This window comes from Rhipicephalus microplus, chromosome 9, assembly GCF_043290135.1.
Source record: "Rhipicephalus microplus isolate Deutch F79 chromosome 9, USDA_Rmic, whole genome shotgun sequence".
Classification (NCBI taxonomy): domain Eukaryota; kingdom Metazoa; phylum Arthropoda; class Arachnida; order Ixodida; family Ixodidae; genus Rhipicephalus; species Rhipicephalus microplus.
This window is the reverse complement of record NC_134708.1, coordinates 54,876,854-54,891,182: the sequence shown is the minus strand read 5'-3', so window position 1 is coordinate 54,891,182 and position 14,329 is coordinate 54,876,854. Positions and strand designations below refer to the sequence as shown.

At 45.4% G+C, this 14,329-nt stretch overlaps 1 protein-coding gene and 1 long non-coding RNA gene across 2 annotated transcripts in view; one reads left to right on the top strand and one right to left on the bottom strand.

Annotated features, from left to right (window-relative positions):
- Window positions 1-13,094, top strand: part of LOC119165058 (protein tyrosine phosphatase domain-containing protein 1) — a 126,541-nt gene extending 113,447 nt beyond the window's left edge. Inside the window, exons 6-12 of the mRNA XM_075873678.1 lie at window positions 2,582-2,866; window positions 3,544-3,582; window positions 3,892-3,991; window positions 4,510-4,619; window positions 5,618-6,065; window positions 6,918-7,217; window positions 8,061-13,094. Of these exons, the coding sequence (XP_075729793.1) occupies window positions 2,582-2,866; window positions 3,544-3,582; window positions 3,892-3,991; window positions 4,510-4,619; window positions 5,618-6,065; window positions 6,918-7,217; window positions 8,061-8,426 (1,648 nt within the window). The 3' untranslated portion in view covers window positions 8,427-13,094. The remainder of the gene's footprint in view (window positions 1-2,581; window positions 2,867-3,543; window positions 3,583-3,891; window positions 3,992-4,509; window positions 4,620-5,617; window positions 6,066-6,917; window positions 7,218-8,060) is intronic.
- Window positions 1-14,329, bottom strand: part of LOC142771806 (uncharacterized) — a 578,925-nt gene that overhangs the window by 2,785 nt on the left and 561,811 nt on the right. The window lies entirely within an intron of this gene.

The window sequence follows — 14,329 nt, the reverse complement described above, 5'->3', positions numbered from 1 at the left end:
ATATATATATATATATATATATATGGTGAAGAAGTTTTTCCATTGGGCCAAACGTACTTGGGAAGGGAAGAGACACAACTTAGCGTTTGTCTGTTTCATTTCCAATGGTTTCGACTGGTGGACCGGTCTTCGTCAGAATTTACGAATAAGTGCGACGGTATGCAAACTTGCCGCACCGACATGGTGGTGCAAGAAAGAAACGGCAGGGAGCGACAAATTAGTAATGTCTTACAGTGGTGACATATGCTGTGCCAAACAGTTCTCGTCTCATTGGCTGGAGCAAGCAAAATAGAGAAGGGTGAGAGAGGTCCCATTTAGAGTGGTGCACATGACGAACGTTTGGGCAAAACATAAATAATAGAGACAGCAAAAGGTAAATAAACCAACTAAAGTTCAAAGGAAAGCAAAAAAAGAAGAAAAAAGAAGGACGGAAGGAGAGAGAAAGAGAGAAGATGTGGACAGGGCGGCTTACGTGACGCACCGTTGAATGTCGTGGAGGAACATTGTTGGTGAGCTTGGGTGGCAGGCAATTACTTGTAGCGAAATGGGCGACTCCGACAGAGAGAACCCCGAAGCGGCTCCTTCTGTGGTCATTTAGGAAAAGGGGAAACAGGTATGACGATAGTTATAGCGCGAAAACAAAACGACGACACAGAGACAAGAAGGACACGAAAGACACGAGCGCTAACTTCCAACTGAGTTTATTGCGCAGAGCACGAAAATATATAGAGGGGACAGTAACCATGTGATAAAAAACATATGGCACAAAGAGCAGAACGTGAGTAAGAGAAAAAACAAAGACAAAAAACAAAAGCACAAAAAACGGCAAAGACAAATTTATAAGAAAACGAAACAGAAAAGTAAAGATAATATAACTACTTGCGCGCACCGAAACCTTCGAGGAACCTGAGTTCCTTCTCGGACAGGACCACGGAGGGCTTGCTAATGTTGTCATACGTTCGTCCGCTCGAGCCCTTCGTGGCTCTGTCCGAGAAGGAACTCAGGTTCCTCGAAGGTTTCGGTGCGCGCAAGTAGTTATATTATCTTTACTTTTCTGTTTCGTTTTCTTATAAATTTGTCTTTGCCGTTTTTTGTGCTTTTGTTTTTTGTCTTTGTTTTTTCTCTTACTCACGTTCTGCTCTTTGTGCCATATGTTTTTTATCACATGGTTAAAGTCTCCTCTATATATTTTCGTGCTCTGCGCAATAAACTCAGTTGGAAGTTAACGCTCGTGTCTTTCGGGTCCTTCTTGTCTCTGTGTCGTCGTTTTGTTCTCGCGCTATAACTGTCGTCATGCCATACCAACTAGCCCAAGCTGCCACACTTCTAGGGAAACAGGTGTTTCGCTTTGATCACACTGACACGTTCCATATGTGTGTGTGGGTGGGGGGGGGGGGTGCGGTGGAGTTGATACAAAGATGGTGAAAACACACAAGGCCGTTTGAAAAGTGCAGGCTAAATTTTGGGCCAGAGGGCACATGTTAATATGATGGCGTGCATGTATCCAGCCCTTTTGTACCACTCCCCGAAGCACTTGTGATTGAAACTGGCTGGCACGGTTTGGGTTCTCCCACTCACATATAATAAGGCAGACATAAATAAACGGAATGGCCGAAAATAGAAAGAAATGTGAAATGTGAAATCGGAGCAAATATTAACAAGATATAATGAAACCGGCGATATTATACGAAAGATATGCGCAGAATTATGGAAACTCAGAGAAATGCAAACCAACAAAGCAGTAGTAAAAAAATAAAATAATAATAATATAGTGAAGGAATGATGGCAATACCAGGGAACAACAAGCATCGCAAAGAATGGCTCGAGATCAGCACCACCATCTTCCTCGGCCTGTGGCTATCTCGAATCTTCCACCTGCCCATTAGGCTCGCCCAATAAACCTCTTTACAATAATAATAATGAAAAAAAGTTTAAACAAAGATTGAATAAAAAGTCAAAATGAAAACAGTCAGAAAACAAAAATACATATGCGAACAGAATATGAAAAAAAAATGTTCGGTTGGTCCATTCCCCCCGATAACTATTGGGCACTTCCTTTGAGCATGTCGAGAAATAATATTTTGAATATGCCAGACTCAAATCGTGTCCCATCTCACCTCTGCACGTCTTAAGGAGCGACAGGCTGCCGATGCTTTCATTGATGCCAGTGTCTGAAATTTGTGGATGAAGTATGACTCCCTTTGTTGCTGGGAGCAAAGGAAGTCGTACTTCATCCACAAAGAAAAGTGAGCCCCGTAATTGTGTACACCTATATGCAGTAGCTAACAAGGGAAGAGGTAAGGACGGAATAAATTAGATAAAGGGAGAAGTAAAGATTGAGAGAAAAGTAAGGGATTGGGAGACGGTCGTCGAAGAGAGGACATCACGGACGACACAACCAACAGCCATGAAATCCACCGAGCGCCTCCAATCGTAAAGCTGCTGCGATGAATGCCGATGATGATGTACGGTGTCTTATGGTGCAAGGGTAATTTGAGAGGCAAAGAGCGCCAGGTGCTACAACAGTGAACCTCTTTGCACTAATTTTTATTGCCTTTACATCACCTTCTCTCTCTTACAGGCGCGACTACGGCACACCAAGCAGTCTCGCACTGCTGGACATGGTGAAGGTGATGTCGTTCGCCCTTACCGAGGGCAAAGTGGCCGTCCACTGCCACGCCGGGCTAGGTCGGACTGGCGTGCTTGTAGCCAGCTACCTGGTGTTCGCGCTGCGGTGCAGGCCCAACGACGCCGTGCGCTTTGTTCGGCTCAAGCGTCGCGGTTCGGTGCAGACCCAGAGCCAGATCGACTGCGTCCAGAAGTTCGCCCAGTTCGTGCTGCCACTGCTCGTCGTCTATCCCATCGTGTGAGTCGGACGGCGGCCACTAGGAGGCGAAGCTGTACTACTTATATTGAAAGAAGCTTCGTACACGCATACGATCAAGCGATATACACGCCTATGGAAGACCTTGCTATAGCCAGGTGTCTGTACACCCCTCAAAAACTGTCGGAAACATACAACTTGGAGAAGTTCCGGAGATCATTGTCAAGTGGGTGTTAATTGGTCATATGTGGAGCTGGCAAAAGGCTTTCTGAAGCAATAGTTAAAAAAAAAAAGAAAAGAAAGAGGATTGAGCTGCAGGTTTTAAATCCTTTCAAAGCAGACGGAAACACAGCTTGAGACGATGACTTTAATGAATGAATGAACGAAATTAGGGACCACTTTCAGAGCAAATACTCGTTGGACGATAGTCTTATGCGTCTCAGACAATCTAAGTCACGTCATTGTTGCAGCAAATTTTGAAATTGATGGACCTCGGTGATCGTTCTTTAGCGCTCTTCGCAATCACGAACGTTCGCGCTAGTTGAACCATTCTCCACACCGTCGTGTGTTTATTCTTAAGCCATATTTCATGCGTAGAACAGCGGAACGAACACAAGTCTGATTGAGAGCCCTACCTGGTCCTCCATAGTGATTAGCTTTTTTAGTGTTGCATTTCAATGACGTAACGCAACTAACGTACTCGCGCGTATCTCCCGCAGGTACTCAAGTAGAAAAGCAACCAAAGTAGACAAATACAGGTAAGCTGGTTGTTCAACTACAGTTCCTACGAAAATAGAGTTCCCCTTTACATGCACTTGAATTAGATATAAAAGCTAGCCACCCATTTGAGTTTTTATAGTTAATTCACTTGTTTGTGATCACGCCGTCAAGCAGAAATAACCTGCATCAATGTACCACAGTTACGACAGCTACTGATACACGCAACATAATTTGAAATTATACAGCACAGTATGTAACTCGTTCAATACAATCGACTGGTATGCTGAAATAGTAGCGAATTTATTGCGTAAGATTCGAGTAATGTATTGTCTTTTTGACCACTACAGGCCTACCAAAGCTACAGACTTCACCCTCATTCAGTACATGGCCAAACAGCGAAAAGTCTTGCACGGCACTGAAGCTAGACATTTGAGATACATTCCAAAGGTAAGTCGCATCACCACAATCATTCCCCTTTGCAGGAATCACTGAGTGATTATTATTCGCTGTTAGCTCGTTGCCACAGTTACACTGGGTGCGGATAACTGTAGTTTAGCTCAAATATAAGTTTACTTTGTTCACTGTCGCACGGTTGAAATTCAGCTTTTCTGCAGTAGTGGTTGTGCGCGGCGTCCCTTGGGAAGTACTTGAAAACCACTTGGATTTGAAATTAGGAGGAGGGCACTTTGTGATATACCCTTTGAAGTGAGGCCGGTTTGCCTTAGAACGCGCAGAATACACCTGTGATTGATCGGTCTTCGCGCTATGCAAGTCTATTTCTTTCACGCGAACATGCATCCCAATAGTTGGACGTTACGTAGCATACCTTCCAATGTTGGCACATCAATAAATACGAAAAAATTATGTAACTACTTGTCATTTTTTCTGCTTGTTAGTTTTGTTTTGTTGAAAAAAAGTGTTTTGAAAGCGACGCTCCTACAGTGAACCTGCTGCTCCACTTGCAGATCCTGTACGTACTATGCGAAAGGCTACTCAGGCTTAGTCAGTCCAAGGGGACGTTAGGCACAAGCAGCATGAAGAGCTCCTCAAGTAGCAGCATCAGCAGCCGGAGCAGGTACTCGAACTTGATTCACTCCCAACTCCCAACGATAACTTTAACGCTTGTATAAAATTAGTGATTTTTATGTCGTGTTTAACGTCCTAAAACCTCCATATGATTATGCGACACGTTTGAATTAAATCATGCTCACCGCAATGGCAAAATGCCTTACAACTGACTATTACATTCCGAACGTGTTTCTAAAACCACACGTGTTCAGCTACGTGGACTTACATTAACACTCATCATGGGAAGTCATTAGTCGAGTGACCTTACTCCGTTTGATATATAATTTGGCGGTCGACTGAAGAACACACCAGGTTTGATAAAGTTTGAAATCGAGGAGAGGAAGCTATGACGTGTGTCGAGGACCACGTAATGCATGGACAGAGGCTATCCGCACTATTGCGAGATGGACCACAGGACAGTTGACGCCTATACAATAGTCTCTCAAGTTTCCGCTACACAGCCAATAATGGCGCTTGTTTCATAAACTCGTTTTCTACATTAAAAAGCTTCTGTGTTCGCTGAAGAATGCCCGAAAAAAAAAAGGGATTTTCGAAATGACTGAAGCTTGCTATTATAATTCGTCGGTTGGCTGGTAAAACTGTGCCACCCTTTTCTTTTTGCGAACTCTTTACGGGTAATGTTGTGGCACTCAATGAAAAAAGAAGCTATATAGTTTTATTTCGTTTTTTCTAATAGCTATTCGACTTTTAGTTCGCAGAATGTGTTTCTGGAAAGCGCTTTTGAAGTACAGAAAGCCAGAAGAAGCTCTCACTCCAGTGATGAAAAAACTTCGTCGGTCAAGGAATGTCCCTAGAGTGAATCTGGCAACAAGTGGGCTTGTCTATGTCATGGCATTGACTTGATGCCCCGGCCAAGACAAGTCCGCTTGTCGGTCACGTTTGCGTCTGCAACAGCCTCCGCTCAACGATCATTTCCAAACCTCCCCATTCCCCTGAACTTCTGTCTTTTTTAAATATCCCACTCCTTGCGATTCCTCGTTCCAGCACAACGGTTTGTTCCACATCGAGCACCGGAAGCACGACGCGCTGTCCGAGCTTCGAGCTGACCGATCTGGACCCCTTCTGGAACTATTTCCTCTCTTCCTCCGTGAGCCACGATCGGTGGCGGCCCATTGCGATGAGCGAGCGCGGTGACTCGGCAGCCACCAGCGGCTCCTCCGTCACCACGAACGTCGAGGACATTCTCTCGCCATCGCCCGACGACGAGGACGAAGAACCGTCGGACACGGATGCGGTCCTGGACTCCCTCCTGATCGCCGGACTTGCGGGCCTATTTTCGTCGACACCCAACAGCCCGGAGTTCAGCAGCTACGAAGACGAAGAGTTCGAGGCCAGCGAAGCCGGCTGCAGCAGTCAGGAGGACGAGACCCTGACCGAGAACGCCTGCTTCAAGGAGTTGTCGTCGCAGAAGGAGCTGCGGGCACGTCGAGAGGTACGCGCACCACGAAACAATGGAGTCTTCTGAATGATCTAATCTATAGGAGATATTAACGGGTTCACATGTGATTCATATGAAATCTGGACCGATTGATGATTGATATTTGGGGTTTAACGTCCCAACACCATAAATGTGGACAGGTTCAAGTGCTCGTTAGGGAACCGCAGGTAGCCAAACGTAATCCAGATTACAGCATGCAACATAATTATAGTCATAGACGCGCGTGGGCTTTTTTTCATAGGAAAGGGGGGGGGGGCAAGTTTCAACGCAGCGTCCACCATACTGCCAGCAGCATAGCCAAAAATTTTTCCGGGAAGAGGTCGCATCCTACTTTATTAATGTTCGTGTACGTGTCTTAATGTGTACGCGTCCGTCTGTGTATGTCTGCACGCACGTACACGCATGCAAACCTTGAAAAATTGTGTGTGGGGGGACGAACATCTTGGCTGCACTTGTGCCCCCTTCCCCTTTAATGATCTACTTGGTTTGAAAAGAAGCTTCGCAATGAATGTGAAAATGTGAATAAAACGATGCCGTGCTACTGACTGAAGCCTTTGGTTTCGGTTTTTCGGAGCTTGAAGGTGGGATGTAAACAGTTCTTAAACTACATCAGGAGGACTCCTTGTCCGTCACTATCGTCATAAACCTGCGTGACCATAAGTGTGCAATGATGGCACAGGACCGACTGAAACATACTTGGCTCCCCCAATAGATGATAAGATGGGGAAGAAGGCAAGCGACCGCTGTTCTCAGCATCCCACCTTGCGCTCGCCAATCCGCATTATGGTCTCTGGAAGTAAAGCACCGCGGAATAACACTGAACTATTTGAAATTTATTCTGCGCAGGAAGAGGCCGCCTGCTCGTCGGTGGCCCTGTCTCCTTCGGACGTAGCCTCGGCGCTGCTCCTGGAGCACAAGCTGCTGGGAGCCGCGTACCTTGCTCGGCTTCGGAAGTACCAGCGTGAACTAAACACTAGGGGTGCCGCTTGGGACAAGGTGAGCATCGAAGAGGACCCCGTGATCCTTTCCGGGCTTCTCTGGTACTGGCTGGATGAGCTGAAGGAGCCCGTACTGAGCAAACACGACCTGACGGCGGTCGTCGTGCGGCCGACAAACCCTGTGGCCGTTCTTCAAAAGCTGAACAAGGTATTGCTAGTTTGTGAAGACAGTGCTCCCCCTCTACCTTCTAAACCCACTTTCTGCAAGAGATTTTTGTGACGTCTACAATGTCAACTATAGATTATTATCAGCCACCACTCGTCTCATCTCGAAGATTGCTTTGAGTGATTGCTGTATTTACTCACATGCTACGGGCACTGTCTAATCTTGGCGAGCGTGATGTTGACGAAGATAAGATAGTTTGATTAATGGGATATAACGTTACAATGTGACGAACTCTGTAAGAAGATATGAGGGGTAATTTCGACCAACAAACCGAGATTTTTTGAAGTGCAGAAACTCTCCATTTTATACAGGGCTGTAGCATTTCGCCTACATCAATGAGGATAAGGGTGAGACATTGACAAGCATAAGTTTTTTTGCACGTCAACCTCGTTTATTCTCTCCGCTTATGCATTGTTCATGAAATATGTCTAACTGGTAAGCTCTAGTTTACACCATACAAGCTGTACAGTGATCCACAGACTTTTTACAGAGGCTGTACAAATGAGAGAAGAATGGCAAGTTAGGCGAGTTGGTATTCTTTCATAATACTTTTTAAATAAACCTGCTATGTGGTCTAGTCGGTATAAGAATGCATGGTTTAGTCTGGCTGTGAGTAACTAGATGCAGTGACAAAAAAACACCGGAAGGAACAAGCACTTCGCACACGCACTTCAACTTGTGTGTGTCTTCTTATGTGGTCACTTCTTCGTCCTGTTCCTCGCAGCAGGAATAAGCCATGGAATAGTTTAGATGAACACTAGAGATTGTCTCACTGTCCGAAAGATGCATCATGTACACAATGGGTCCCATTGTGAATGCATGCAGGCAACTCGCTTCACGACAGAATACCTGGTGAGATTCGTGGCGCGGCTGAACCTGCCGACGCTCGTAGAGAGGCGAAACGTGATACGGCGGCTGACGAGCGCTCTGTGCCACCAGACGCTGTCCATCGATGGCATCCAGCGTCCAGCAGTGGCCGGTTGGGCCAAGATGCGCCAAGGCACGGCAGCACGGGCCACCGAGTTTATGGAGGTGCTGCACGACGCCGTGGGCGCGGATGCGGTGCCCTCGGTCAGCCAGCGAGACGGCACGCAGAAGCACAACGGGACTGCCCTCACCAACGGAGCTTCCACTTCCAGGGAAAGGAACTTTCGCGGAATCAACATCATGGCGTCTGCCATCGCTAGGTAGCGACAGATAGACAGCTGCACAGTTCGCTGCTTGATTTCCCGAGACCGGCCAAGAATTTTTCGGAACAATCGTACTTTTCCGGTTCCGATTTGAAGAACTGAAGCCTCCGGAAGCTATGTCACTGGACCACGGGCTGCCGACGCGAGTGCTCTAACCCACGAATGAACGTGGATTACTTCGATTGACCTTGAAGGTTTCAGCTAGAAGATACAATGAGCGTGGTTTAAATGAAGGCCAATTTCTTGTTGCAATGTTCTGAGAGAGTGTCTTTTAAGTGTGAAACTTCTTGCTGTGCGAATTACACTTGGGTCGAGTGCGTGACTGTGTACCCTGGCGTAGCGCTGCTGATGCCTCGCATTAGCTACAAGTTTCCATCCATGCTTTAATTATAGCACAAGGACCTTGCGTGCAGTACGACGTTTACGTTTGTTATTGTTTTGGCATCTGTTTTTGCCTACTTGTGCAAAAATACGGTGGCTGACTGACCGCAAGTGTGATTCCGACTGTACGTGAAATTCCGAAAGTCAATGAGGAAAGGACAACGTGTGAAGTAGCCTCTTCCTTGATGCGCCATTATCATGATGATGATGAGTGGTGCTTAATGGCACAAAGGCAGGCCATTATGATGACTACATCCGTTTGTGCCGTCCTTGTAGATTCTCTTTCATGTGACCTCTGTTGCAAAAACCAGATACTTGTTTTCATAGAGAAAATGTGTTTACACTCATCCTTACTGAATCTTCCGAAAACCTGTATTGCGGGTAACCTAAACCTGTATTGCGGGCAACCTAAACCTAAACCTGGTGTGCAGTTAAAGACACATTACGGAGAGCGCTGCGAGGGGTTTCTTACTGGTTGAATCAGGATAGGAGCAGTACAAACGTTGACCAAAAAGCTATTACTAGAACACTTTCGCACTGCTTCGTTTAATTGAACTTATTCCTGGGCTAGTTGATGCCTAAGTTTGTTAAACGCGCTATTCTTGGCGTGATGCTTGAAACATGGAGAAAGGAAAGGAAAAAAAGATACATAGGAACGCTTCTCAGTCAATATTGTCTGTATTTTCTTTATATGTTTGATGCTTCCCGCCTGAAGTAACTTTAGCAAACCGCGTTGTTTAAATTTCCTTACAAGCAGTCGCGCTTTTGCAAGCCATTGGTTTTAACTACTCAGAGCAGAAAAGCTACGTATGCCGATGAACACTCTAAGGAAAGGAGGATAGAGTTAACAGCACGATCCCTCATACCTTCATTCAGGCCTGATTTAACTTGAGTATTACCAACTAACTAGTAGGCTTTCATCTAGGTTGCCAACAGTAACAAGCCTGTGAGGTCAACAAGGGAACCAGAGCTTTGGTCATACCAATTAAAGGAAGGGCCCATTTCTGCAAGTACTGAGGGGATCAAAAGAAACACAAACAGCGTGGTGCACTGTTTTCATGATTATCTGACCCTGGTGGCAATAAGAGGCGCCAGAAAATTCTTGATTTTATCATAAATGACTCTAGCGGTTTTTTATCCCGTTGCAGGCGACAACCACTTTGAAATAAAGACGAAAAAGCAGAGAATGTAGACGCCACAAGTTCGCGTTTCCTTCCACCCCCAATGTGCATCGATATGGTAGGCATAGGTCGATTGACTCCACTGTTACCACTCAGGCCCAGCCCAGCGCACAGAAGGTGGCAGAGTGGCTTCGTAGAGATACTCAGACGAAGCTTCGGTGAAAGTAAAGGCTCACGCACTTCCGAATTTCACCGCGACTGCATGTGCTAATTATGTTCAGTGTATTGATGCGTGTCATGTGACTGACTGTGCGTAAACACCAAAGATGTACCAAAGATGACTACGAGGGTATGGCTCGAGAGAGAGAAAAAAAAATGGCCCAGTGCCTGCATGTTTCACTGCACATGTCGTCGGAAGGCGATAGTCTAGCGTCTAGAAGGAGTGCATTAAACGTTTATGTTAATTTCTGCGCGAGAAAATGGGCGAACGGGATTCAGGAGGCGCGGCGTGAGACATGAGCGCCATCTGGCAGTAATCTTGGAAAACGAAAAGATGGCCTCTGATATACCGTGCGCGCAATCTCGGAGGCCATAAATTGTAGAATGCAAGGCGACGGGTAGGGGCCACCCTCTTGTCGTCTTACCAAAGCGCAGAAAACACCCGCCTTTTCGTGCATAGCGTTGCACCGTCCGCGCAGCTTAAAAAAAGCTGCGTTTTTTAAGAATATTTATGCATTCTTTTTATGCTACAAAGAAACACGCCCCAGATATTGACGTGTCGAGTTTGTGCCTGAGATACGCGCAATATTTTCTTTTAATCGACAATACGCACAAGTATGAATGCCGAAACCAGATCGAAATTAGCGGGCGCTGGGGATGTGGTCAAATTTAAGCCGTTTTAGGTGACACACAGATCGACAGAGAAACATTTTTGCGTCGATATATCCCACGAAAGACTATCGTCTTTAGAAAACGCCGTAACATTGTAGAAAGCTCAGATACGGACAAAAGGAGCTTGCGTCGATCGTCTACGAAGAGAGAGAGAGTTCTGTATATATGTTGTTTTGTAACATATTGGATGGTCTAGCATGCCTATAACCATTGTTTGATAATTAATCTGTCGCAACGAGAGTTTTACCTGTATTCGATAAGGTGTACATGTCAGGATGGCTGCAAACAGGCTGTCTGAAACGTCATGCTCAAGTGCTTGCCACCCTTCCCGATACCTAGGTCATCCGAGTTAGTTTAAGGTCCTTCAATGTAAGACATCGCAAGTGTTTGTGTTTTAACGTTAAACATACCCGGAGAGTGCAAATCCAGTGTATGTTTCGGTAACACTTGCTGGCAGGCTGGCTGGCGATGCATAGTTCACAGCTAAAACAACACTAACGGATCAAGACAAAGAAGACACACGACAGAGTGCAGCGACACAACACTGCCCTGTGCCTTCTTTGAATATTGTTACGTTAGAGCTGTTTTACATATTGACCATGTATACCTCACAGCTAAGTGTCTATCGTCTTGATTTAGATAAAAGTGTGTCTGAAATTGAACCCACTTGCTTGAAGGTATGTCGCGCTTTCAAAAAGCAAAGTATGTTATAAATCCCCGTACGCCTAAACAACCACAAAGCAGTTATAATCTCTGAAAGCTACTGCAGTTGGGAAAACAACTACGTTCGCGATTGCGGTAAAAATAGAAAGACCGACAAGCAATAAACAAGCAATTCGCAATGCTGTTCGAAAGCCATGCTGCTGGCTCTCGGGCTGCTTTTGAAACAATTTATTATAAAGAAGCAACAAGCGGCCTCCTCAGCCAGAGTATGTTCCCATCAACCATCAAGTCTTTTATTCCTGAACTCATAATTACCAAGAAAACACTTAGAAAAAGTGTTCAGCTCAAGCTTATGTTTTTTTTTAGTTTCGAATGGGGAGATGTGCCGTTACAGCTTTTTCTTGTCTGAATATCTTTACAGCAGCATGACGATACATCGTGTTGCAACGGCAAAATTTTACGAGACCACCATTTAAATGATATTTTTGCTAAACGTCACGGATTTCGCACGAAAGAATTGCTGCGCGTCAAGTCATGAACTGCACATTTGTCGTATAGTGCTCTTGTGAAAAGGATCCCTTAACTAGAGCAAAGGGAAAATTGGTGAAACTTTTTTTTCTTTTGGCTACCATGTTACACTATCCATTGCAAAGCAACCTCTCTGAAACTGTACATATGTGATAGAACGAATCACTGACCACTCAACCAATGTACATTTTTTGCGACGGTATATTTGCTTCGGTATGCACGAAACTCAACATACGCGCTTTTGACAAGTTAAACCGACGTTTTCTATAACTTGAAACGTTGCAACATGTGTAAACACTGTACTGCATCTTGCGCATCGGTGATTAGGTTTCTTATAGGTATGACATTATTCGGTGCGGTGTCTATTAGTACAAAATCCTAATGAATGATTGCTGGTTCACTGATCACAGGATGGTCCAGTATATAAGGGTGCGAAAGGTGTAAAAGATCATGAGATGTGGTTAAATGGTGAAAGTGTACTGGATGACCAGCACTGCCCGCAGGGTGGTCCGGTATGAAGACGTTTTGAAAGGTATGAATGATTAGAAATGTTCGTTGGTACATTGGCGGTGATTGCTATAGAAGGAAGCGTGCGCACTGACACCATGGGCATGCTCCGCTGTGAAGAGTATGACCTGTAGTCATAGGCATGTACAAGCCTCAGAAATCCCTGCCAACTGTACATTCGGTCATCAAGGCTAGAGGTAACGGATTTTCGAGCTTAGGGAAATGAATAGTATGGGTGAGAACGTTTGGGTCTGGTCGAACAAAAACTGCTTTACTTTATAGGAGTAGGATTTCAGTTTTTTCTTCTTTTTTGTATATTGCTACGCCGCTCGGCGGGTAACTAGTGCTCAAAATAAGAATCCCCAATGTCAACGAGACTCGGCGTTCAGGCTATTGTATGCTTCCACGAGATGTGTTTGTAAAATATTCACAACGTTCACTTTCAACATCTTAGCGACTACAGGTGTACTGTCGTCCACAGCTTGTACAGAACGCTCCATCGAATCTATATGTTCTTCCTTCAAATGGCTGTTCTATATAAAGGCAAAAAGAGAAAATAAATTCTTGTGAAAATGTCAGACTCGTTGTGTTGAATGAATGAATTGACGTGACTGTTATTTCAAATGCATTGGGAAACCAAGAGCTACTAATGGAAGCTCAGGAAAACGGCACCGTGGATGAACAGGTAATTTTTCATGAAGCTGGAGTAGTAATTCGAATGAAACATGGACCTTGCCCATGTTCCCCCAATAAACCCTGTTCTGTGCTTACTGCTGCCAAGTTATCTCCGCGAACATCAATCAATCAATCAATCAATCAATCAATCAATCAATCAATCAATCAATCAATCAATCAATCAATCAGTCAATCAATCAATCAATCAATCAATCGATGATTGATTGTATCACATGTATCATTTAGTTCCACAAAATGATACATGTCCTCTATACGTTGTGTCTCGAGTCACATGGGAAGCCACTCAACCACCGGAGCTTCACATTGTCTACAGTCCTCAACAATAGCTAGTTGCAGAGACTACAAGTGGCATTGGAAGTTATTGTTACGACCTTCCCTCGAGCTCTCACATTCTCCACTATTGAGCGCCCAGCCACAGTTGAGATAATAATACAGGATGTAACGAAAATATCCTGGGATTCTCGCACAATACGACGCACACAGCGCTGTCTCCCCGCGGCGCATTTATGCGCAAAGTCCCACTAAACGTTCTCTCTTATTCCGCAACGAGAAAAAGAGGAAAAGAATGAAACGATGCGACGACAACACGGATGGCTCGTAAACGTCTCCTTCGCCCTTGCTTGCTTCCGTGTGTACTTGTCCTCTGCGCAGCCTCGTATTAACTGCTTCACGGACCAGATTAGCCGGAGGAGTATATGTGCGTGCGAACGAAGCCTCGTTGTGCACACGACCGCGGGCGCACCGCGTCCCATTCCAGTTCTGTACGGATCCCCTGTTTCCTCCTCCGTGCATGCATACACTTCCATATTTTTGCCCCTCATTCTATTCCACTCATTCTTTCCAGCCGTGTGGCCCAACTCGGGCTGTGTTTCGCTCGCATCATCAGCGCCGACAAACCTGGAAAAGGACCGTGAAAAAAAAGCGGTTCTACATCGTCCCACTCATTCCCGGAAGAAGAGTGCACACAAAAGACCTGCGCAACAAGAAAGACAAGCACGATAGAGAGATAAAGCGGCTCTAGTGTTCAGCTGCGCGCGCACTTGTAGCTTGCGTTATAAGATCCGCGAAGGCACCATTTAACCTTAGGGCAGCCGTATATAGTCGACCGTCTGTGCAC